Genomic DNA, 24,820 nt, shown 5'->3' with positions numbered 1-24,820 from the left:
GCGCGGTCGTGCGACGCTGTACCTAAACGAATTTGACGTCCTTTTTTTCCCACAAACAGAGCTTTCTTTTGGTGGTATTTGATCACCTGTGCGATTTTTTGATCATGTGCTATAAACAAAAAAAGAGCGTCAATTTTGCAAAAATAACAATATTTTTCACATTTTTTATATGAAATTCCCCCCAAAAAAATGTAAAAATCTAAATTTTTTAACATTTTCGGCCAATTTGTTTTATGCTACATATGTTTGGTAAAAAAAAAAAAAAAAAAAAAAAAAAAAAAAAAAAAAAATCGCAAAAAGCGTATTTTGATTGGTTTGCGCAAAAGTTATCGCGTTTACTAACAAAGGGAAAGATTTTTGTCATTTTTGGTGTTTTTTTTTTTTTAACGCATAATGGCGGCGATCTGCGATTTTTTTTTGCGGTACTGCGACAGATCGGACCCTTGACTGACATTTTTGACACTTTTGGGGTTACCAGTGACATTACTGCAGTAATCAGTGCTATACATATGCACTGTTACTGCAAAAATGACACTGGCAGGGAAGGAGTTAACTGTATTGGAGAGGAAGGGGTTAAGTGTGTCCTAGGGGCGTGTTTCTAACTGTAGTGGGACATGGCTATTGGGGTAAAAACAAAGATCAATGGTCCTACATAGTAGAACCGTCTGATCTTCATTTTTACACCAGGGAGAATGACGGGCGGCTTGTTTACATAAGCCGCCCCGCCTTTTTCCCTTCACCGGAGCGATCATAAGTGACCGGCAGACGATCGGGTCCACCGGTCACACGCACTGACTTGTCAGTGAACGAGCCGGGGCGGGCGCGCGCCCGCCCGCAATTGGCTCGCAAGTCAGTGACAGGCGAGTGACGTACCGATACGTCACTCTGCCTGGCCGGGGCTGACCGCCGCAGTATATAGTCGTGCGGCGGTCGGCAACCGGTTAAAAAAACCCACTCCCCTCTCCCACGGTCCAGTGATGAGCTCACCCAGCCATCTTCATCCTCTGTCCTTGCTCAGCGGCGCTGGCATCTTTACTATGGGCACCCAGCTGTGAAAGCTGGAGGCTTCACAGCCATCTGCCTACTGCTCATGCACGAGTAGGGCTGCGCATCCTGAATGGTGGATGCAGTCTTCTGGGACCTGTCAGTCCTTAAAGCGGAACTTCCCCTTTTGGGTGGAGTTCCACTTTAAGGTCTGGGGAGTTTCCTAGCCATGGACCCAAAATTTCAATATTTTGTTCCCCAAGCCACTTAGTTATCACTTTTGCCTTATGGCAAGTTGCTCCATCACGCTGGAAAAGGCATTGTTCGTCACCAAACTGTTCTTGGAAGGTTGGGAAAAGTTGCGCTCGGAGGATGTTTTTGTACTATTCTTTATTCATGGCTGTGCTTTTCATGGCAAAAATGTAAGTGAGCCCACTCCCTTGGCGGAAAAGCAACCCCACACATGAATGGTCTCAGGATGCTTTACTGTTGGTATGACACAGGACTGATGGTAAAGCTCACCTTTTCTTCTCCAGACAAGGTGTTTTTCAGGATGCCACAAAAAAATAAATAAAAAAATAAATTGGAAAGGGGATTCATCAGAGAGAATGACTTTACCCCGGTCTTCAGCAGTCCAATCCCTGTACCTTTTGAAGAATATCAGTCTGTCCCTGATGTTTTTCCTGCAGAGAAGTGGCTTCCTTGCTGCCCTTCTGGACACCAGGCCATCCTCTAAAAGTCTTTGCCTCACTGTGCGTGCACACCTGCCTGCTGCCATTCCTAAACAAGCTTACTTCCAGCCTTGTCCTGGTCAACACTGGCACCTGTGCTAAAAGCTAGAATAACTGACATGATGTCAGCTGGTCCTTTTGTGGCCGGGGTGAAATGCAGTGGAAATGTTTTTTTTGGGATTAAGTTCCTTTTCATGGCAAAGAGGGACTTTGCAACTAATTGCAATTCATCTACTCTCTTCATAACATTCTGGAGTATATGCAAACTGCCATCATAAAAACAGAGACAGCAGACTTTGTGAAAAGTAATATATTTGTGTCATTCTCAAAGGTTTCAGCCAGGGCTGTAACCGCCTCCCTTGCATGCTTGCTTTTCTTGCATGGGAGCATTTTATATTTCATCCTCATTAGTTCTGAGGCTGCAGTAGAATTCTGCCAGCCTACGCGTAATGGTCTTAGGTACTCCAATTTCACTTCCAATACTGACCACAGTAGTACCTTCTGTCCCTCCCTCACTGTCTGTAATAGTTTCCTCTATTCCCATCCACCCCCCACCCCACACTTCCTCTCCATGACCTAGTTTAAAAGGTCCTCTAACCTTTTGGCCATTTTCTTCCCCAGCAAAGCTGCACCATCTCCATTTAGGTGCAGTCTGTCCCTGCTATAGAGCCGGTAACCAACTGGAATGTCAACGCAGTTCTCCATGAACCTGACACCCTCCTTCCTGCACAAGTTCTTCAGCCACTTTTTAGGTTTCCTTTTTAGGTTCATTTTTAGGCTCCTTCTGCCTCTCTGGTCTGATTTGATAAGTCACTGATCACATGGCTCCCAGCGTCCTCTCCTCCTGATCCCCTAGTCGTTCTGTCCTCCTGCTTTCAGGTCATACAGCCCCGGTGTCCTTACCTCCTGCTTCCAAATGGCCCCCGGCCTCCACACCTTTTGCTTTTTCTCACAGGTTACACAGGTCCCCGGCTGCCTCACTTCTTGCTCTCACTCACTGAACACACAGCCCCAGTGTCCTCTTCTTCCGCTCACTGATCACACAGCCCCCAACATCCTCTCCACCTGCTTTCACTCACAGTGCCTCTGTAAAACCAATGTCTCAGCACCCGCAGTGCCCTAGTACTCAGTGTCATTTACCCACAGAGCCTCAGCCCTCACACTGCCACAATACTCCAAGTGCCTCGGTTACTCACAATGCCTTGGTACTTGCAGTGCAGATGGGGCCTCCAAGTTACAGTGCCCCAGTTACTCCCATTGTCCCATTTACTCACAATGTTAAAGTTTCTCTGACCCTGTACTCACAGTCACCCAATCATCCTGACTTACAAAGGTACAAGTTACTCACCGTACCCCAGGTTACTCTCACTGACTCTGTACTTACAGTGCCCCACAACCAGCAGAGTCCTCCAGGATTCACATCACGGTCACTCCACTCCCTGGTTCCCATCTCAGCTCCATCCCAGCAGCTCCTTTCTGCCCTTGCAGTCCGCCCACATGGCATGTTTAGCATCTGCCCCTCCAGCATCTGCCTCTCACACCCAGCATCCGCTACAGCAGGAAGTCTTCCCATCGTCTGTGCAATGTGACTGGGGCCAAGGAGGTGCTTCCTTTGACTTTGCATAAGAATGAGATGGAGAAATTCATTCATATTCAAACTCCAATATCCACTCATTCATATGCAAAGTGCATGCCAGTTAATTCACAAGCACATATGAAGCAATTTGCATGTAAATGAGCTGTGGGCACAGTGTACAGGCGCAGAGCCTTAGTGGGGCACAACCCCTTTACAAGGCACAGCAGAAGTAGGGTGAGAATATGGGACAGTCCTACACAATCCACAAAATTGTGAAAATCAGAATTCCTGGGAAAGAAGTTCAGAGAAGGGGGTGCAGGGCTAATAGCAGCAAATGTTGGGTGTAGCAAAATTACTCTAACAGTGGGAGGGGCATAAAGTGTACATCCACCCTAACACTAAAATCCCTGCGTCTTTAGAAATCCACTATGTAACACTAGCCAATCTAGCCCTGTAAAGAAGAAATCAGTATACACACCTTTTTTAAAGCCCATCCGGTCTGGTCTCCAGCAGTGGAAACTCTGCAGAGGACACAGATGACAATAGCTGTGAAATGAATGGGAAATCCCGTCACCCATACACTTACTATGGGGCTTCCATTGTTGGCTGTGTCCTCCGCACCCACCTCTACAGTAAAGTCACAGATGACAACTCAGCGTGGGATCGGGTCGGATTGGCTTCAAAAAAGGTATGTATACTGAATTCTTCTTTACAGGGCTAGATAGGTTAGTGTTAGATCGTGGATGTCTGTAGATGCAGGGATTTTAGTGTTAGGGTGGACTTCTACTTTAATACTTGAGTCTATGTACAGAATTCAGAAGTCAGAAGTATGTAACAGTTACATAGAATGCAGAGGTCTGGAGTAGGTAAAGCACATTGAGCTGGGGTCTGAATGAATACAAATGAATGAATACAAAGCCTATTTTGAAAGGAGCTTATCACTGAGTCGTAGATTGTGACTTTATCCGCTGCTTCTTGCCTCACCCATTCAGAGAACAGTCTGTATTCACTAATAGAATACAAAGCTCCCTGTGAATGGCCTTTTGTATATCATATACTTGTAAATAACTAATTAATGATATAATGGGAATACACATACAGTTATTAAGCATAGGCCAAAGACTAGGATAAAAAATTACAATTATGGGACAATAATAGGGCATATTTAGAACTCAGGACCAGGAAGTATGATGTAATTATTCAATATACAAAAGAGAACCGCACAGGATCCTACAAGGTTTGTTTTTTTACAATCTAAACTGGTGAGGGAGCCCTCTACAAAATCAAATATTACAAACCCCAACCAACAATGGATGTGGGCTCAACCCCTTTCTCACTTATCGATAAAGTATTTATTGGAGGAGAAAATATGATCTAATAGAATATACATACAAAGTACAAATGTATGACAGATTCCAATTATAAAAACGTATCACTATCTTTATTATGTATATATTAAAATACTTGAATTTGTACACACACACACACGACTATACTAAAATATATCCCGCTGTCCCAGCTCCACTCAGGTAATTTAACACTATAAATTAAAGTGCTTTAAAGAAATGCGCATATGATTTATTGTATCACTATTGGTTGCAGGAGGCCACCCAACAAACATTTAATGCTATGAGAGAGTCCGCCAACAGATATTTCAAATGTGACTGAATACATAGTGGTTTCACATTGAGGGCATAAGCCTGTCTTGGGTCCTGATTTGGTCCCTCTTGTATGCATCGCGTATCTTTGACTTTGCTGTGTAGCAGCATCCATAAAGAGTGCTTAAAAGAGCTGCTCACCACTAGGAAGAAATATCAGGCCCTCTGAGACTTAATAGATCTGTGGGAGGAGGGCCACATCGATTCAAAAGATGGTTCGGATGAGAGTTTTGTAAACTATGCTGGATTTAGCTTTGGAGGCGGGTGAAGAAAAGGAGGATATCCCTTCGATAAAAGTGGAAATGATCCCCCTGAAGGATGTTAACCTGTATAAGAGATCACGTGTTTTTCCCTCCTTGTCGGTAGTACCGGCTGTCTCCTGCTTTGTAAAGGCAGTTATGGGAGAAAGCAGAGGAGGGATTATTATATTCAAGATAACCCAAATATACTCGGAAAGAGCTGCTCTAAGTGAATTGAGATTCAATTCTAATTTGGTTATAAAAACTGTCGACAAGGGGAGGGAAGGGGAGGGGGGGGGGTATAGGCACGATGGATAGGGAAATACATAGGTATGTACAGAAAAATTCTGAGCAACTCTGACCAGTATGTACTTTACTACCCATCAACATGGAGAGAGAGAACAAAGAGCACTTTATGATATAATTAGTGAGGCACAAAAGGAGGGACTTCTAGCTAAGGAGACAGTGGAATTTCTAAAGATTGAATTCCCTAGGGTACCTGTATTCTATTCCCTCCCTAAGGTACAAAAGTCTCTAGTAGACCCCCCCCAGACAACCGATAATTTCAGGTAATTGTTCCCCTACAGAATCGGTAAGCGAGTATGTTGACAGAACTTTTCAGTATTATTATTATACAGGATTTATATAGCACCAATAGTTTGCGCAGTGCTTTACAATATAAAGGGAGACAATACAGCAACAATACAATTCAACACAAGAGGGTTAGGAGGGCGCTGCTCCTGCGAGCTTACAATCCAATACGGAGGGGCTGGTGAAACAAAACGTAGTAACTGTGAGGGATGAACTGATGAGGGAAGTAGAATATTCGGTTATTAGCTAAAGGCAGGATAGGCCCCCCTGAAAATGAGTTTTCAGGGATCGCCTAAAAGTGGCTAGAGCAGGAGATAAACAGACAGATTAGGGTAGTGAGTTCCAGAGGATGGGAGAGGCTCTGGAGAAGTACTTGAGGCAAGCATGTAGCTCGGGGGAAGGGTTGGTATTGGCTTTGTACGTTATTGTTAGTGTTTTGAAATTTATGATTTGGGCAATAGGAAGCCAGTGGAGGGATTAGCAGAGAGGGGTGGCGCCGACACTGACTGGTTGGTAAGGTGGATGAGTCTGGCAGTGGCAGTCATGATAGACTGAAGAGGGCATAGCTTTCGGAGAGGTAGGCCAATGAGGAGGGAGTTACAATAGTCAAGGCGGGAGATAACAAGGGAGTGAATAAGTTGCGTAGTGGTTTCAACGGTTAGAAAGGGGTGTATTTTGGAGAATATATTACAGAGGCAAAGTCTGCAAGATTTGGACAGTGATTGGATTTGGGGCTGAAAGGACAGGTCAGAGTCCAGGATTACCTCTAGCACACTGGCATGAGGGAAGGGACTGATAGTTGTATTATTGGTCTTGATGGAGAAGTCAGGGGAGGGGGCACGGGCCAGAGGAAAAATTATAAGCGCAGTTTTAAAAAAATTGAGTATGAGGAAGTGGTGTGTAATCCATGCCGATGTCAGTTAGTAATGCGAGAGGAGCCTGAAGGAGTGAGGTGAGGAGTACAGAGATTTGTGTGTTGTCAGCATAGAGATGATACTGAAAGCCATGGGAGTTTATTAATTGACCAAGGGAAGAGGTGTAAATGGAGAAGAGGGGTCCGAGGACAAAACCTTGAGGTACTCCTGCAGAAATAGGAAGTGGAGAGGAGGAAACTGAGTTATAAGTAACACTGAAGAAGCGCTGTGTCAGGTAGGAAAACCAGGAGAGCGCAGAGTCTTGAAGGCCAAAAGAGTGGAGGTTTTTTCTTTTGAGGAGGGGGGTGGTCAACAGTATCAAAGGCTGCAGAGACCTCTAGTAGTAGGAGTATGGAGTAGTGGCAATTGGTTTCAGCAGTTAGTAGATCATTAGTGAGTTTCAGTAGGGCAATTTCAGTGGAGTGTAGTAAGCGAAAGTCGGACTGTAAGGGGTCAAGAAGGTTGTTGTCAGTGAGGTAAGAGCGCAGACGGATGTAGACTAAGCGTTCTAAAAGTTGTGATGCAAATGGGAGCAAGGAGATGGGTCTTAAGTTGTTCAGGCATGTGGGGTCCACTGTGGGCTTTTTAGGTATAGGGGTGATCAGGGCATGTTTTATAGGGGAGGGGGGAGAGGGAGGTGCCAGTAGAGAGGGAAAGATTGAAGATGTGAGTGAGGGAGCATAGGATAGAAGAAGCGGGTGACCGTAGTAGTTGTGAGGGAACATGATGCAGGGTGGTAGGGCGGGCTTCTGAGAAAACTTTAGCAACCTCTTCGGTAGTAGCAAGGTCAAAAATGAAGTGTTGAGTGTGAATTTGTACATGGGATGTTAAGTAGGATAGAGGTTTGTGCAGTGGAGATGCCCCCAAGAATTGCATCAATCTTGTTTTTGAAGTAATTTTCAAACTCGTGAACAGAAAGTGAGTTACTGGGTAGAGATGGTGGTGGAGAAAGTAGAGAGTCAAAAGTAGAGAAGAGACTAGAGAACAGAGTATTAAAGAGTGTGACACAGTAGGCTTGTTTGGCAGCATTGAGGGAGGAATTGTATTTTAAGAAGGCAGATTTATATTGGGTGAATGCATGCTGGGATTTGGTTTTACACCACGATCGATCCATTGCATGGCTATGTCTTTTTAGATTTCTGGTGTCGTCAGTCTGCCAAGCTTGTAATGTTCGGGGCCTGATACTTCGTGTAGTGAGAGGAGCAAGAGAATCCAGTGTGGATGAAAGTGAACTGTTGTAGACAGATATGGCCAGGTCAGGTCAAGGCAGAGGTGACATTTTGTCATAGAGGTAGTTAGTTGAAGAGCAGAAGAGAGAAGGATTAAAGTGGCTAACATGGGGGGGCATGGCCTGACTGTGATGGCATGAGGACGCACCTTCGGTGAGCTCCTGCTTCCCCAAGCCCTGTACTTGTTCTGCGGCTGAAACTACCTCTGATACCTACCATCCAGCAATGACAGCAAAGCGCCGACCCTCCTCACAACCGCCCGGCGGGGCCTCCGCTCGCTTCACGGACCTCCTCTTTTCATCCACACCTAGAGGCAAACACAAGGCGGGCAAGATGGCGGCGGACCATAGCTCTTTCTGCACCACGCTGACTCCTGGGCTTGTCTCCCCTGCTGGACCTCCGCACCTTCAGGTACAGGGGCGCAGCCCCGACTCCTTTCTTCACTATAATGCAGCATCACCCCGCTCCACCAATTCTGGGGACCAGGATAGGGACTGGGACTGGAAGGCCCATATCAGGGCCTTGCCCACTAAGAATGAGATTATCCACCTGATTACTACCAAAGTGGAGCACTCTGTCACAGAGGCTCTGGAGGGACTGCGGGTTGACACAGAGGCCCTGGGGCACAGGGTGGCTTCCTTAGAAACTGGACAAGATGATTTATTGCACTCATTATCAGCAGTGAAGGAGACTACCATAAAACATGACGCGGTTCTGAATTCTTTAAAGGATCAATTGGACGATTATGAGAACAGGGATAGGAGACAGAACATTTGCATCAGGGGGTTCCTTGAAGCTACCAGGGCCCCTGACCTACTCCCCAGTTTAGGGAATATTCCGCCAAGTGCTGGGAGATAGGGTCCACAGAGCCCTGCTCCCCTTGCCACAGGAGGGGGAGAGACCCAGAGACGTTTTCTGCAAGTTACACAAATATTCCCTGAAGGAGGCGATCATGAAAGCGGCTAGACCTAACTGTTATTGATTTTGATAGGGGTCTGCTTTCCCTGTTCTCTGATCTCTCCCGCAGAACCCTTATGCAAAGGCGTTCCTTGCGTCCCCTGGAAGCTCTCCGCTCTTGGCAAGTGGTCTACAGATGGGGCTTCCCTTTCCACCTTTCAGCATCCAGGAATGGCAAGTCAGCAGTTCTGAGGAGCAAGGATGATCTCCAGCACCTCTATGACACCTTAGACTTTCCAGTGACTGATTTTCCGGATTGGAGGCTACAGAGTTCCATCCCCCTGCCTCAGAGACCTGAAAGGTGGCACCAGGTTCCCCCTAAATCGAGTAAGAAGAAGAAGGGGTCTCGCCATGGTTCTGCTTGGGAATCTCAAGCCTAATGACTGGCCTCTCCCTTGTCCCTTCAGGCTCCTGGATGCCCGTGCATCCCTACATCGCCTAGCTGGTGTTTGAACTTGGTTTCGCTGTAGTTTGGTTAGGGGGGGGGGGGGGGGATCTCTCTTCCCACTGTAATCTGTTTGGGCCTGACCCTCTTTGGGTTGCTGCAGGACTTTTTTTTTTTTTTAACCATCCCTGCCAGTTTCTTCCCAATTTTATTACTCCATAATTATATTTCTCTGGCTACTCTGTTAAACGCTTGTCTGGTTTCCTGCCCTAATAATGCTTTTAGTTGATCTCTTTTAATTACCAATTGATGATGTATCTTTTCATCTTGTACTTTATGTTTTTGTTCTAATTCATAAATCTCTTATTAATCCTTCTTTTTTTGCCTCTCTATCCTTTTTTCTTTGTGCCCCTTTAGATATTAAGATACCCCGTATGTATGCTTTGTGCGATTCCCATAAGATGTTTTCTGAGATTTCCTCTGCTTCATTCAGTTGGAAGAATAACTCCAGTTCTTTTTCCATTTCTGCCGCCCAGACTTTATCTTTTATCAACTCTTCATTAATTCTCCATGTATTTTTATTGGATTTGTCTCCCTGCGATATTTAACCTCATTACTACCGATGCGTGGTCCGACCAGGTCTTGACCCCAACCTTTGCCTCTACAACTGTCTCAACCAATCTATTTTCTATCATTAAATAGTCAATCCTGGAGTATGTCCCATGTACTTGGGAGTAGAATGTATAATCTCGTTCTTTGGGATTTAACACCCTCCATATATCTAATAGTTGTCATTGGTACAATTTTTTCTTTATCATCTTGAGATGTGACATTCTACTTCCAGGCCTATGTGAGGTACTATCTATATCTGGTTCAAGGCAAAAGTTGAGGTCCCCTGCCAATATCACGCTTCCCTTTTTAAACTTCATTAACTATTACAGATATCGGCGACTACTGACTTACACTGATTCCTCAAAATCCGCATTTCACAATGAATGCTCCAATACTCCCAGTGTACTCAAAGAAATATATTGATATCCATAATGAAGTAGGTCATTAAAATCAATATTTATTCAAAAAAACAGAGTACACTCACATTTAAAATGACGATAACAGGCAGCCACACTAGTGCGGTAACAATCCTCTGGGTACTTCCGGCTACGGCCGTAAACTGGAAGTAAACGTCACCCGATGCCTCCCGACGCGTTGCGTCACAAACCACGTGACGTTATCAAAGGATCCCTTGATGTCAGCTCTTCCCCCAGGGAGGTGTGCACTCCCAGCTTCCCCCAGGGGAGGAGAAGGATGCAGAGCCCTCTTCTTGTTTTCCCTCCTCCGGTGCCTGTTGCACATTGAATCCCCACGGGTGACTGTTATGTCTGCAGCCTCTGCTCCACTCTAGACGGAGGAGTAAACAGCTCGTCCACTCTTCAGCCCTGGGGGAAGCTGGGAGCGCACACCTCCCTGGGGGAAGAGCTGAGATCAAGTGGTATTGACAGCAACATCGGTGAAGAAAGGTCTAGGTCCTAGGGGAAGATCTTGGGCGGGGAAAAAAGGTTTCACTGGGGATCTGGTGGACAATCGCACATCTTTGCCCTGGCCTGCTTCTGAAGCATAAAGTACACAGGCGAAAGAGCCGCAGACCCCCATTCCTCACTAGGAACCCGGAACCACTGTGACCAAGCTTTTACGGATTCCTGCTGGCGTACGCCACCTGGAATACACCAGATCTGGTAAGTGGGAATTCTTACCATCTTACACTGAAGCGGAGGGTCACACCACTGTTGCATATATGTATGCACCAGCACTTTGAAGAATCACATGAAAAGACTTTTGTTCATTGCACATTTGCACTATCTCGTATTAGCACTATTGCATTATGGACTTTATGATTTTTATGCATGATTGATTTGTAGGACATCACTGCTCTTCCCTGCACTGTATACCAAATGTTTTTTCACGTTGAAATTTTTTAGAGCATATTGGGCTGGTTTTTATTCACTTTTTTACTTTTATAATTGTATTATCTATTTATTGAGCAATCAATAATAGCACATTGCACTTTATACCATTTGGAAGGAACAGATATATGTATGGTAATATCTTACTGTTAAATCAATCATTGCACTTTAAAATCAAAATTACCTATGGATGGCACACATAATTTGTTTTAAGATATATTTATTGTCACATTAGCACTACGTAATTTTTTCAATACAGGGGTAGCGCAGTTTTACTTACCTGCACTTTTATACAATACTCATTGTTTTAACTAGCAGCTCCCACTATATCCATTTGATTGATATCCACATTGGACACACAAGTGGCGCGAGTGATATACTAATATACAAAAACCACACTATACAGGAAATCTATGGCCACTAATAGCTTACTTCACGCAAGCAGCTACCATCCACGGTCATTGGTTCGGGGCATCCTGATTGGCCAATATCTCAGGGCATGGAGGAATTGCACTGATTTTGAATTGGAGGCAAGAGAGTTACAACAAATTCCAAATCAGGGGAAACAAAGATAGATGGCTCAATACAGCTTATAAACGAGCCAAAAAGAGCAATCATAATTCCCTACTGTTTAGACAAAGGAAGAAAGAGTGGATAAAACAAAGAGGTCTGTCTATTTTTGCAATACACAAAGCTGGTTAACAAAGTTAAGAATGTATGTGCGGCTCACTGGCATTTTTTGACCAGGGACCCAACAGTGAACTAATTTATCCCGAATCATTCACAAATTCTGTCCAGGAAGACAAACTCAGTGGGAGACCTATTGGTGCATATTGATATACAGTGGAAGCCTCCAATATGACACAGGAGTGTTGGATTGCATAGATATGGAACACTCAACTACTGTACTTACAGGAAAAAGGGGGAGAGGGAGGTCTTGCCCACTGGAAAAGACCCTCAGATGCAACCAACAAGTGATGTGTGACACCATGGGGGTGGTCTATGTCATTCTATGCACCTGTGGGTCCTTCTATATTAGGAAAACCATCCATACAGGCCGTAGACATCTACAAGACCACATTTATGAGATTTTAACATCTAAAGAGCCCCCATTGCTCATGACGGGTGTCTACAACATGACAGAGACCCTAGATGTTTGAGCTGTAAGGTAGTGGAAGTGGTTCCCGCTAGCAACAGAGGCAGTGACTAAGATTGCCTACTTTTGTAACATGAAGCCAGGTGAATTTGGGAGCTGGAAGCGACAAAACCACCTGGCCTCAATGATAGTCTAAGTTTTTCCCCGTTTTTACCCTAACCGCTCTCCTTTTTTCTTCCTTTTAGCATATGTTTAAAGATGTTTAAAGGTGTGGCATTTACAATTATGAGTGGTTTGAGCCATTGGAATATACGATCTAATGATATAGTATAAATACACTATATTGTAAAAAGTATTGGAACACCTGCCTTTACCCGCACATGAACTTTAATGGCATCCCACTCTTAGTCCATAGGGTTCAATATTGAGTTGGCCCACTCTTTGCAGCTATAACAACTGTAAGTCTTCTGGGAAGGCTGTCCATAAGGTTTAGGAGTGGGTCTATAGGAATGTTTGACCATTCTTCCAGAAGCACAGTTGTGAGGTCAGGCACTGATGTTGGATGAAAAGGCCTGGCTCACAGTCTCTGTTATAATTCATCCCAAAGGTGTTCTATCAGGTTGAAGTCAGGACTCTGTGAAGACCAGTCAAGTTCCTTCACCCTAAACTCACTCATCCATGTCTTTATGGACCTTGCTTTGTGCACTGGTCCAAATAATTTGCTGGAGGGGGAGGGGGGGATTATGGCATTAGGTTGTTTTTCAAGGATTGGGCTTGGTCCAGTTCCAGTGAAGTGAACTCCTAAGTCATCAGCATACCAAGACATTTGACAATTGCATGCTCCCAACTTTGTGGGAACAGTTTGAGGATGGCCCCTTTCTGTTCAAACATGACTGTACACCAGTGCACAAACAAGGTCCTTAACCACTTAAGCCCCGGAAGATTTTACCCCCTTCCTGACCAGGGCCTATTTTGCGATTCGGCACTGTGTGACTTTAACGGACAATTGCGCGGTCATGCGACGTTGTACCTTTTTTCCCCACAAACAGAGCTTTCTTTTGGTGGTATTTGATCACCTGTGCGATTTTTTGATCATGCGCTATAAACAAAAAAAAAAAAGAGAGTCAATTTTGCAGTAAGGTCTATAAAGACATGGATGAGCGAGTTTGGGGTGGAGGAACTTGACTGGCCTGCACAGAGTCCTGACTTCAACCAGATAGAACACCTTTGGGATGAATTAGAGCGGAAACTGCAAGCCAGGCCTTCTCGTCCCACATCAGTGCCTGACCTCACAAATACGCTTCTGTAAGATAGGAAACATTCCTATAAACACATTCCTAAACTATGTGGATAGCCTTCCCAGAAAAGTTGAAGCTGTTATAGCGGCAAAGGGTGGGCCAACTCAATATTGAACTCTACGGAATAAAACTGGGATGCTATTAAAGCTCATGTGTGTGTAAAGGTAGGCGGCCCAATAATTTTGACAATATAGTGTATGTCGGCAGTATGTTTCTCTTCCCACTCTCAGTGTTAGTGTGGAGGGAGAGACATCTAGTGGAGAATTAGGTAATTGCTACCCCCTTTGGCTCGCCTCACTCTGTCATCTTTTCCTCCTGTCTCTATATTTTTTTGTTCCTGTTCTCATATAATTGCATATGTTAGAATTAAAATGGGGCCGCAAGTAACGTCATCACGTCACTAGCACTCTGGGCGGCCATTTTGAGGTTTGAGTCTGCTATATAGGGGAAATATGCCACATTTGATTGTATTGCCTCTGAAGCAGCTGGGATCACCGGCAAAACCAGGCTCCTTTCCTGCTGCCCAGCTCCACTCCTTATGGACATACCCAATGAGGATTATCTAAAGCTAAAATGATAAGTACCTTTTTGCCTATTAAAGGTCTGCTTTCAATGAAAATACTGCTGGTACAGAGGGAACCAAAATTGTTTGACAAGTACCTAAGATACTTCAAAATGTGCTTTGCCTAAACGCATGTATATTTGCATGTTCTGTTCTTCATGATACCTGCAAACATGTTGCTATGCTGGAGCGAATGAACAAGTGCAATACCCATAGTACTGGGATTGGGAGTGGACATTATTACTGCGTTTGCTGAGTGGATACTCTTGCGAGGGAGGGAGTGAATGGCAGTGCAAGGGGCACTAATTACCAAACCTACTGTATACACCTTATAACCTCCCCTGGACCAGGAGTATTCCAAGTGCTTGTTCAAGACATTTGTGTCATGCATATCTGTGTGAGGGAGGGGACATAGACCATACCAAAATGAACAGACTTTAAAATCTATAGGTTGTATCTCTTTATGTTGCCTCCTCTAGACCACAGCTAATAAAGCAAAAATTACTTTCATCATAAGCTCAGCATCTAAATATAACACCTTGGAAAAATACAAACGCAGCTCTTTTTTAGGGCATTTTATGGATGTTCCTATACAGCAAAGTCAAAGACATGCAATGTATACAAGGTCGACTGTTCGACAAGCTCAGGACCCAGGACAGGCTTATGCCCTCAATGTGGAGCCACTATGTATTCCGTCACATTTTAAATGTCTATTGGTGGACTCTCTCATTATAGCATTAAATGTTTGTTGGATAACCATCTGCAACCAATAGTAATACATTACATCATATTGCACATTTCTTTAAAACACTTTAATTTATAGTGTTAAATTATCTGAGTGGAGTTGAGACAGTATAATATACTTTAGCATAGTCTTGAGTTTTATGTTGTGTGTGCACAAAGATAATAATATGTTTTATAATTGGGAGCTGTCATACACTAGATCATATGTTTTCCTCCTAGACCAGGGTTCTTCAAACTATGGCCTGTTCAGGAACTACATTTCCCATCATGCCTAGTCATGTCTGTGAATGTCAGAGTTTTACAATGCCTCATGGGATGTGTAGTTCAGCAACAGCCAGAGGGCCGTAGTTTGAGGATCCCTGTCCTGGACAATAGTTTATTGATAAGTGAGGGAGGGGTTGAGCCCAATCCATTGTTAATTGGGTTTTGTAGTAATTCCTCAATATAGCACACAAGTAGAGGATTGGAAAAGAGACTTTTGTAGCATTAAATGAATAGTGAATCAATCATATCCATCTATAGTGTGCGCATGTCTAAAATCAGAACACTAAGTATAATTTCTGTCCGCTGCCCCATTCCTGTGCCATCAGCATAAGTCACTTCTGATGAGTTTCCCTGACACCAAGAGAAAAAAAATAAAAAAAATGGTGACAGGGGAAGGCACAGCTTGTTATTGACAGGCTCAGCTAGCTCTGTTCCTGTGTGCTGTGTGAAAGGGGGGGGGGGGCATTGGTATTGGTCGAATAATAGGAGGTAATGGTCACAGAGGGGTTCAATGGTGAATAATATGGTGAAAGCCATTTTGCTGAAAAGCTGATTTAGCCATCGTTGGGACACATTCTGTCAGAATGGCAGACTGTACCTGTACTGTACTGAAGTTATTTATTTTTTAATTATTTTTAAGGATACCAGACAAAAATATTGTTTGGTAATTTGACTTTTTTAGTGACAGCTGAAACTTTGTCTCCAATTTGACTAAATTAGGCCTTAGAAGGCTGATTTGCGGTCTCATCACTTTTGAAAATCCTGCTTCAGTAGAAAGATTTTCTCCTTAACATCCCACATTTGTTCTTTTCATTTTATTTAACGAGGCTTTGCTTCAATGGATGGGCTATAATGACTTCTTTCAAAGTTGGCTACTTATTACGACTATGGGATACTGTGGTTTGAGGTTTGTGCTCAATTCGTGTGTGTGTGTGTGTGTATTATACACACACACACACACACACACACACACACATATATATATATATACACACACACACACACACACGGTACACACAGTATCTCACAAATGTGAGTACACCCCTCACATTTTGTAATTATTTTATTATATCTTTTCATGTGACAACACTGAAGAAATGACACTTTGCTACAATGTACTTAAAAAAGTGTCTAGACCGAATTACAAATCCTTCATCTTAGAGCCGGTTCACACTACTCCGACTTGTCAGGCGACTTGCTCTCAATGCTGTGCAATGGAACCGTTCTAATCAGAGCGACTCTAGTCGCTCCGACTTAGAACCGGCTCTTAGAGGACAGTTCACCTTTGTATATCTAGAGTCCAGCTTTGTACTTAATTGCAGAAAAAGTGTTAAGAGCGTTGGGACATAAACAGGAATAAATGTGTTTTATCTGAGGCAACTCTGGATTAAACTGGGTATCCCAAAGAATCACAGGAAGAGTAAACAAGGTGTAAATGGATGAGAGCACCACAAGTTATCAGAAGTCTAGTAAAACCCAAGAGGAGATGCAGGAGTTACAATTATCATTACACAAAAGGCCTTAAGGACATTTTAGACTAAACAGGCAGACTATGCGTTACTCTTCCACTCCTCCATGACGACATCACGGAGCTGATGGATGTTAGAGACCTTGCGCTCCTCCATCTTCTGTTTGAGGATGCCCCACAGATGCTCAATAGGGTTTAGTTCTGGAAACATGCTTGGCCAGTCCATCACCTTTACCATTAGCTCTTTGTGGGTGTGTTTGGGGTTGTTATGTTGGAATACTGCCCTGCGGCCCAGTCTCTGAAGGGAGGGGGACATGCTCTGCTTTAGTATGTCACAGTACATGTGGGCATTCATGGTTCCCTCAATGAACTGTAACTCCCCAGTGCCGGTAGCACTCATACAGTCCCAGACAAGACACTCCATCCAGCAGCTTGACTGTAGGCAAGACACACTTGTCTTTGTACTCCTCACCTGGCTGCACACACGCTTGACACCATCTGAACCAAATAAGTCTATCTTGGTCTCATCAGACCACAGGACATGGCTCCAGTAATCAATGTCCTTAGTCTGCTTGTCTTCAGCAAACTATTTGCGGGCCTTCATGTGCATCATCTTTAGAAGAGGCTTCCTTCTGGGATGACAGCCATGCAGATCATTTTGATGCAGTGTGCAGAATATAGTCTGAGCACTGACTCCCCCACCCCTTCAACCTCTGCAGCAACACTGGCAGCACTCATATGCCTATTTCCCAAAGACAACCTCTGGATATGACGCTGAGCACATGCACTCAACTCCTTTGGTTGACCTAAACGAGGCCCGTTTGTGTGGAATCTGTCCTGTTAAACCTCTGTATGGTCTTGGCCACTGTGTTGCAGCTCAGTTTCTCTGTATGGTCTTGGCAATCTTCTTATAGCCTAGGCCATCTTTATGTAGAGCAACTATTTTTTTTTCAGATCCTCAGAGAGTTCTTTGCCATGAGATGCCATGTTGAACTTCCAGTGACCAGTAAGAGAGTGAGAGTGATAACACCAAATTTAACACACCTGCTCATCATTCACACCTGAGACCTTGTAACCCTAACGAGTCACATGACACTGGGAGGCAAAATAGCCAATTGGGCCCAATTTGGACATTTTCACTTAGGGGTGTACTCACTTTTGATGCCAGCGGCTTAGACATTAATTGCTGTGTGTTGAATTATTTTGAGGGAACAGCACATTTACACTGTTATACAAGCTGTACACTCACTACTTTACATTGTAGCAAAAGGTAATTTCTTCAGTGTTGTTACATGAAAAGATATAATAAAATATTTACAAAAATGTGAGGGATGTACTCCCTTTTGTGATATAGGTTATAAGCACCCACCCGTAAAGTGAGTTATTTCCCAGTGTGTGCTGCCATGATCCGACAGGAAAACGGAAAATTGTATACTCACCGTTCCATAATTTTCCTTTCCTGGCGCACCTTCATGGCAGCACACAGTCACCCACTCATTTTTTGGTGATAGATACAGAGAATGCTGTGGTGGGCCCCTCATTAGAACTTACAACTAACCAGTTCTATCAGGTTGTGGGGGCAAACTCACAACCCAGTGTGTGCTGCCATGAAGATGCGCCAGGAAAGGAAAATTACGGAAAGGGAGTATACAATTTTCCGTTATCTTTACTAAATAAAATGAAGAATTGTAGCTGGAGGTTGTTTTTTTTCTAATAGTGCACTTTTAAATTTGTCAGTCCAGTATTAGCATACAGTAAAGAAGGGAGGTTGTTTGCTGGGATCTATAAGGAAATACTTGTCAAAAATGAGAAAATAATATTTAAGTTTAATGTGTAACAATGCAATGACTTATATACATTAATATGCCTAAAGAACAATGCTAGGTAATCATAATGGTACCTTCTGGTAAAACAGAACAGTGAACAGCATAATTGTTTTCTCTCACCTTAGAATGCCATTATGCCTAAAGCTTTCTCTAAGTCCCATCTCGACTGCCACGTGTGCCAAAGACCAGTTGGGATGGCTGCGCAGAAAGTCTGTAAGCTGCTGGACAGCGTCAAGGCGAAGTCCCTGCCTTGCGCTTTCATAAAAAGGACGCAATTTGATTGTGTACTCATTAAATTTCTGTAGGGCCTCTGTTTCTGAATCCAACTGAAAGATGCTGAGAGATAAATGTACAACATTGCATGGTAAAAGCATTTAAAAGTTGCACAGCCTTACAGTTAAAGTGTTACTAAACCAACAACAGTAAAATCAGTCTGTATATGCAGTAAAGCATGCTAGTTATACTCAATGTGGAACCTAAGCGGTTAATCCTCTGCTTTGTGTGAAAAGGCAGTTTGATCCTGTCTTCTCTGATCCTCCCCTTCTTCCACAGTCCCCAAACCATCTCCTGATAGAACAGAGCCTTGGGGTTCAAGCTACACAATGCTCAGCTTGGTGTGTATTGCTAGAGAGGTTTTCTTTTTCCCTGGGAGAGTACAAGGCCAATTAGCACTGTCAAGACAAAGGGTTAGGGGTCCTGCAGCCTCATAGGACAATCAGAGCAGAATAAAAACTCCTCCTGCAAGCTTTAACCTAACACTAGTAGAAGTCACAAGACTGCTATAACTGCTGATGAGAAAAGGTATTTTAGAAATTTATATTTACTAAAACTATTGCATTTCCATGTCCTGTGTACTGTGGGAGACCAGATATAGTGAATGCAGGGTCCTGGGCTTAGTAACACTTTAAGCGAAAAGTGCTCTTATCCTGTTTACCCCTTGAAGGTGACTAAATAGATCCCCCCTCTCCAGAAATGCATACTTACCTTGATTTAATGGCCCTGGCCTCTGGGGATTGTTTACATCCTGTGCCACAAATCCTGTGTATCCTGAAAACGCCTGCACCTTAACTCTATGAAGCCCGTCTGCCTCGGTCTCTGACCGGGAAACACAAGGTGATGAGACCCATTGACTTCAAAGTGAATCTATTGAGGCCAGGACACAGGGGACTTTTGGCCCAAGATGCAAACAAACAATCCATGGAGGCTGCAAACGTAGAACTGAGCCAAATATACATCTCTGGAGGGGATGGTAGAAATCAGTCAGGTCACCCTAGTGGAGCAAACAGAATAGGTGGACTTTCTCAGAAAAAAAACAATATGGCAGGGTAGATCAATGACAATGTCCAAAGTGAAGTAATTCAAACCAATCAGAAATCACATCAGCTGACTTCAGTAATCTGAAATCCTATTGGTTGTTAAGGGGTTACCATCTTCTGGTCATCTTTTGCCATTTGTACTGTTTATAGAACAAGCCTGAATTAACAAGTTTAATCTGCAGGAGATACTGGAACATTCTTTGGTTAGTTTGTTTGCTGCTATAGCCAAGTTCCTGCATTGAATAAAATACAAGGATGGTACCAAATCCTGTTGGGGGTAGGAACAGGAGGTTGATTTATTAAAGGCAAATATACAGTGCACTACAAGTGAACTTGGAAGTGCAGTTGCTCTAGATCTGAGGGGGAAGAGCTGAAACGAGGAGAAGTTCTGCTGATTTTTATCATCCAATCATGTGCAAGAAAAAATTGTGTTTTTATTTTCCTTGCATGTCCCCCTCAGGATCTGCAGTGACTGCACTTCCAGTACACAGAACATGGAAATGCAATAGTTTTAGTAAATATAGACTTCTAAAATACCCTTTCTCATCAGCCTTTAGCAAATCAACTCCAGTGTCTAAAACGAGTTTTATCTCAACCTGTGCAGATGCCCATAGCAACCAATTAACTTCTACCCCCCCCCCCCCCCCCCCATACAGCTTTAGTAGGAGCTGTGTCTTAAAGAAGATGTACAGCCAATCTTGTTTGGCTGTACATCTGCTATGGATCACAGGAGTGCAGTCCGTTCTGCACTCCTGTGACCCATTTTCAGCAAAGAGCGGGCTCTCTGCTGACGTCACAGAAGTCAGTCCAGGCACAGCGTCATCATGACTACGGAGTCGGGATCCGCCAGATCTCTGGACCGACACCCAGCTTAGCCTCTCAGCGAGCCGCTGAGAGCCTGAGCTGGCTGCTCTGCCCCCTTCACAGCCCAGGGCACCAGTGAGCGAGAAGCGGGCAAAGCAGAGAGCTGCTGACTGACAGCAGCTCTCTGCTCAAGGAGTTGTGAGAGCCGAGCGATCGGCGGTGTTCGATTGCTCATTCTCAGTGTAGAGGTGCCAGGGGACAGATCGGACCAATGCTGCATCCACCTAGGGAAGTAGGATTCCAGAAAAAACAGAAACCCCATACATCTCTTTTAATCAGGTGTGCAAATGTAGTTTTTTTTTTGTCTGTGTTATAATGCAGTGCAAACTACTTGGAGTACAAGCACTCCAGACCTTGCCTGACACATGTTGCTTAATCTGAAACTGTAAATTTAGAAAGCCAATATATGTATATAGAAGATGTCATTTCTACCATGTCAATACTGACAAGTTTTATAGCATTAGGACCCTTTCATACAAGAAGTACAATCAGGTCCGGGCTGTCTGTTTTTACCTGGACCTGATCTGATCCTTCATTCTCCTCTATGGGCAGTCTGATGTAAACTGACTCGGGTCCATTTACAGCTGGCTACCTTCAGGTCCAATCCAGCATAAAAAAAAAAAAAAAAAAGGTGAAGTTAGCTGACAACACTGCCTCCGTGTTGTCAGCCCCACCCAAGTTCTCTTGTGCTGGACTACAGAAAACATTTTATGCTCTTCATTTACATAATCTCTCTTTTTTCACATCTCGGCAGTCACTCTTTCCCCTGCTATACAAGCTGCCTGCTGTTTCTTCCTATCCTGCTATCATATACCGTGAAGTATCTTAGAGAGAGTGACAGATGGAGCTTCATTTTCACACAAACATCTCTAATTCTTGCTGTTAACTGCTTGCACACGGTCCAATGCATGTATTCAGCAACAGGGTAAGTGGGCCTTAACGCCCACGTGCTGCACATATGGGTCCATGGTGTGTCATTGTTGTGTGCTGAGAGCCTGCTCACTTTTTGCTCCAGCACACTGACAGAGCTGTCACTAACAATTCACGAACACTGTTAACAATCAGGAGCTGGTGGAGGGGCTCACAAACATTGACCACTGTGACAGCCAATCAGAGCAGTCACAAGAGCCAGAACTTCCCAATCAGCAATCAGCTCTCCAGCCAGCCCTTAAAGGGCTGGCTGGAGGCGTGGCAATGGGTTAACATCAATAAACATTTCATCCGCTTAGTATAACATTAATGTTAGAAATGGTATTCCACTGACATCTACTGACAATGTTAACAAGAAACATTTTCACATGAGGAGAGGGGTAGTGGTGATGTCATCATGCAGCTCTGTAGTCCACCAAGAGGAAACTTTGACCAAGCTGACAACACTGCATGGGATTACAGAGCAGTAGTGACAATCCTATCAGCTCACTGCTGGAAGTTAGAATTGTAGAGAAGGTTGGGACTTTAAATGAGAGATATGACCAGGTAAGCAGGAGACAATAAGAACCATAACATACAAGATAATAAATAATGATTTAAATAATGAATAGCCCCAGATCCAGTGTTCATAAAAACAAAATTGGCAATTTTCAAGAGTAGTATGACACTCCGAGCCATGCTTCACCACCGGTGCCTGCGTCCACTTTGTCTGCAACGTGAGTTGATGCATTTGGGGAATTTTCTTCCCCCTCCCCTTCCCCCTGCCCAGTTTTCATGTATCATCTTTGTTGCCATTTTCTTATACATACTCTTATATCTTTTATAGATATGGCTAGACATCTACTCCTGATGAAGTGGCACATACGGTCCACGAAACGTGTTGAGAGTTTCTTGATGTCATATACATAGATACTTTACCACGGTTGGATTTATGAGTCCATTGATGTTGCTAATATATACAATTATCCTACTACTCTTGAAAATTGCCAATTTTGTTTTTATGAACACTGGATCTGGGGCTATTCATTATTCATTATTTCAATCATTATTTATCATCTTGTATGTTATGGTTCTTCAATGTATGTACAATAAATGGTTTTATTGTCTCCTGCTTACCTGGTCATATGTCTCATTTAAAGTCCCAACCTTCTCTACAATTCTATTGAATAGGGATGGAGACGCATGGCTTATCCCACCGCGCACCTCATATAAAGTCCCAAACATTCCCCCCCTCCTTTTCACTGCTGGAAGTTAGGCTTGATTCACACCTATACATGTTGCTTTTGAGCATTTCTGTAGCGCTTTTTTGCTGTGCTTTCCACGTTTTTTTTACTGCGATTTTACCGCAATTTGCGTTTATGGGGTTTTTTTTGGAAAATTTGTTGTTGGGCAGATTTAAAAATGAAAATTGAGGAAAAATTGCGGTAAAAACTTGCATTTTGGACGCAGGTCCATTGAAGTCTATTACATGCAAAACACTGCATTTTGCGGGGGAAAAAAAAGACCCAGACCCTTTCCAAAAACGCAGAGGCACAAAAATGCATTGATGTGAATATGTTCCAAAGAAACCCATGTTAAAAAAATTAAATGCATTTCTACAAAAAGCATGAAAAAATGCATTAGTGTGAATCAAGCCTTAGGAGATCACTGCATGTGATGGAATTAAAGCAGTTGTAAACCGCTGGACGTTTTTTTTTTTTTTACCTGCAAGGTAATGTCATAATGTACTAGTATGCATCACATACTAGCAAATTATGTGACACTTACCTAAAAAACAAAGGAGGCCGCTTCCCTCTTTACCTGTCTTGCTTCCAGGTTCGCGGACTCCAGCTCTGTGACTGGCCAGAGCCACGATGATGTCACTCCAACGCATGCGCACGGGAGCCGCCGTTCACAGCACAGGGCTCTGAAGGGACGGCACGGGTGGTCGATCTTTCAGAGCGCATTAGCCAGTGATGATAAGAAGGCTTACCTATAGGTAGTGTAAATATCTCCTAAACCTGCACTGTTTAGGAGATATTTACACTACCTATAGGTAAGCTTTATTATAGGCACAATTTAGTGATGAAAGTTTACTTCCTCTTTAACGGGTATTTTCTGTACCTGCAGGGTTTTCAAAGAGATAAAACCTGGGGAAATGTGCATGTACTGCAGAGATGTGCTGAATAGGTCTTATTTTGCTCAGACGTACACTTTAATACAAGCGCCCTGATACTGAATCAAATTTTGGAAAAACATAATATAAAAAATATTGGTGTTAGATCAAAAGTAGAAAGATACAAACCGGTAGGCATTTTGTGGTGTCAGTGGGTTAACTAAAAGGCAGTCCCAAGATCTTGCAGATTTGCCTTTGTAAAGCAAGAGCCGTCCATCTTCTCTGATTCTAGGGCAACCGACATAGTCAAGGAGAGGCACCTCTTTAACCTTATAAGGATTTATAAACAGGTTGCTCACTGCATTTACAGTGTTGAAGATTCGTCCAAACAGGTCCATGGAAAATCACTGACAAAAGGTAATAAACAGATATTTGTCTATTAATAAAAAAGATTGCTAAAAACCTTATTACGACTGCTTAAAGTATATGCAATTCCTAACAATCAACTTTCTTTATTTGCTGCCATTTGGTTAATATACCATTGAAAGTGCTTTGGTAAATGTTTCAATAGAGAATTCAAAAGGATTTGTTCTATTTGTAGGACATAAATTGAGACATTTATTTAATCCGATTTTCTTTTATCTTATTATAAGAATGATCTTCTACCTTTGCATTACTTGGGATGTTTTCGAGTGACCTTTTGGCTTATTGGAGCAAAAATGTTATTTATGAACGGGATAATCATAATATTTGCTTAGCTGAACACAATTTTAGAAATAGATATTTATTACTTGAACATTATATATTGTGACAGGAAGTCAGGTAAATCTGAATGTAGTCACAGAGAGGAGACACATTCCCACCTGGTTTGGAAAGTTCACCAATTACTATAGGGTGTCGGCTGCCAAAGGCAGCAGGAAGGTGTAAAGAAGTTGAAAGGCCTTCAGCTGTTCGGAATGAGGAAATGAAGGTCTCTATAATTTGTCCAGAGGAAGTCTATGGATTGCTGCCTCCTGTCGCCGTGTGGGCTGGGAGAGGAGGACAGACAGATGTGTGCCTCCCGACGCTGAGGAAGCCTGGGAGAAGGACTGCTGCCTCCTGTCGCCGTGTGGGCTGGGAGAGGAGGACAGAC

The 24,820-nt window shown here is 43.5% G+C and overlaps 1 protein-coding gene across 2 annotated transcripts in view; it reads right to left on the bottom strand.

The window, feature by feature from the left end:
- The window catches only part of PLA2G6 (phospholipase A2 group VI), a gene marked incomplete at its 5' end in the record, with an annotated part of 152,139 nt that extends 128,053 nt beyond the window's left edge, over positions 1-24,086 (bottom strand). For both annotated transcript variants that reach the window (XM_082266602.1, XM_082266603.1), the window contains 2 exons: positions 18,604-18,819; positions 23,878-24,086. In XM_082266602.1, coding sequence (XP_082122728.1) covers positions 18,604-18,819; positions 23,878-24,086 — 425 coding nt within the window. The remainder of the gene's footprint in view (positions 1-18,603; positions 18,820-23,877) is intronic.
- Positions 24,087-24,820: the final 734 nt, after the last annotated feature.

The sequence above is a fragment of the Pelophylax lessonae genome (genome assembly GCF_965119305.1).
Source record: "Pelophylax lessonae genome assembly, chromosome: 8".
NCBI classification, from domain to species: domain Eukaryota; kingdom Metazoa; phylum Chordata; class Amphibia; order Anura; family Ranidae; genus Pelophylax; species Pelophylax lessonae.
Note: the sequence above shows the minus strand (reverse complement) of the source record. Positions and strands in the feature narration are given on the sequence as shown.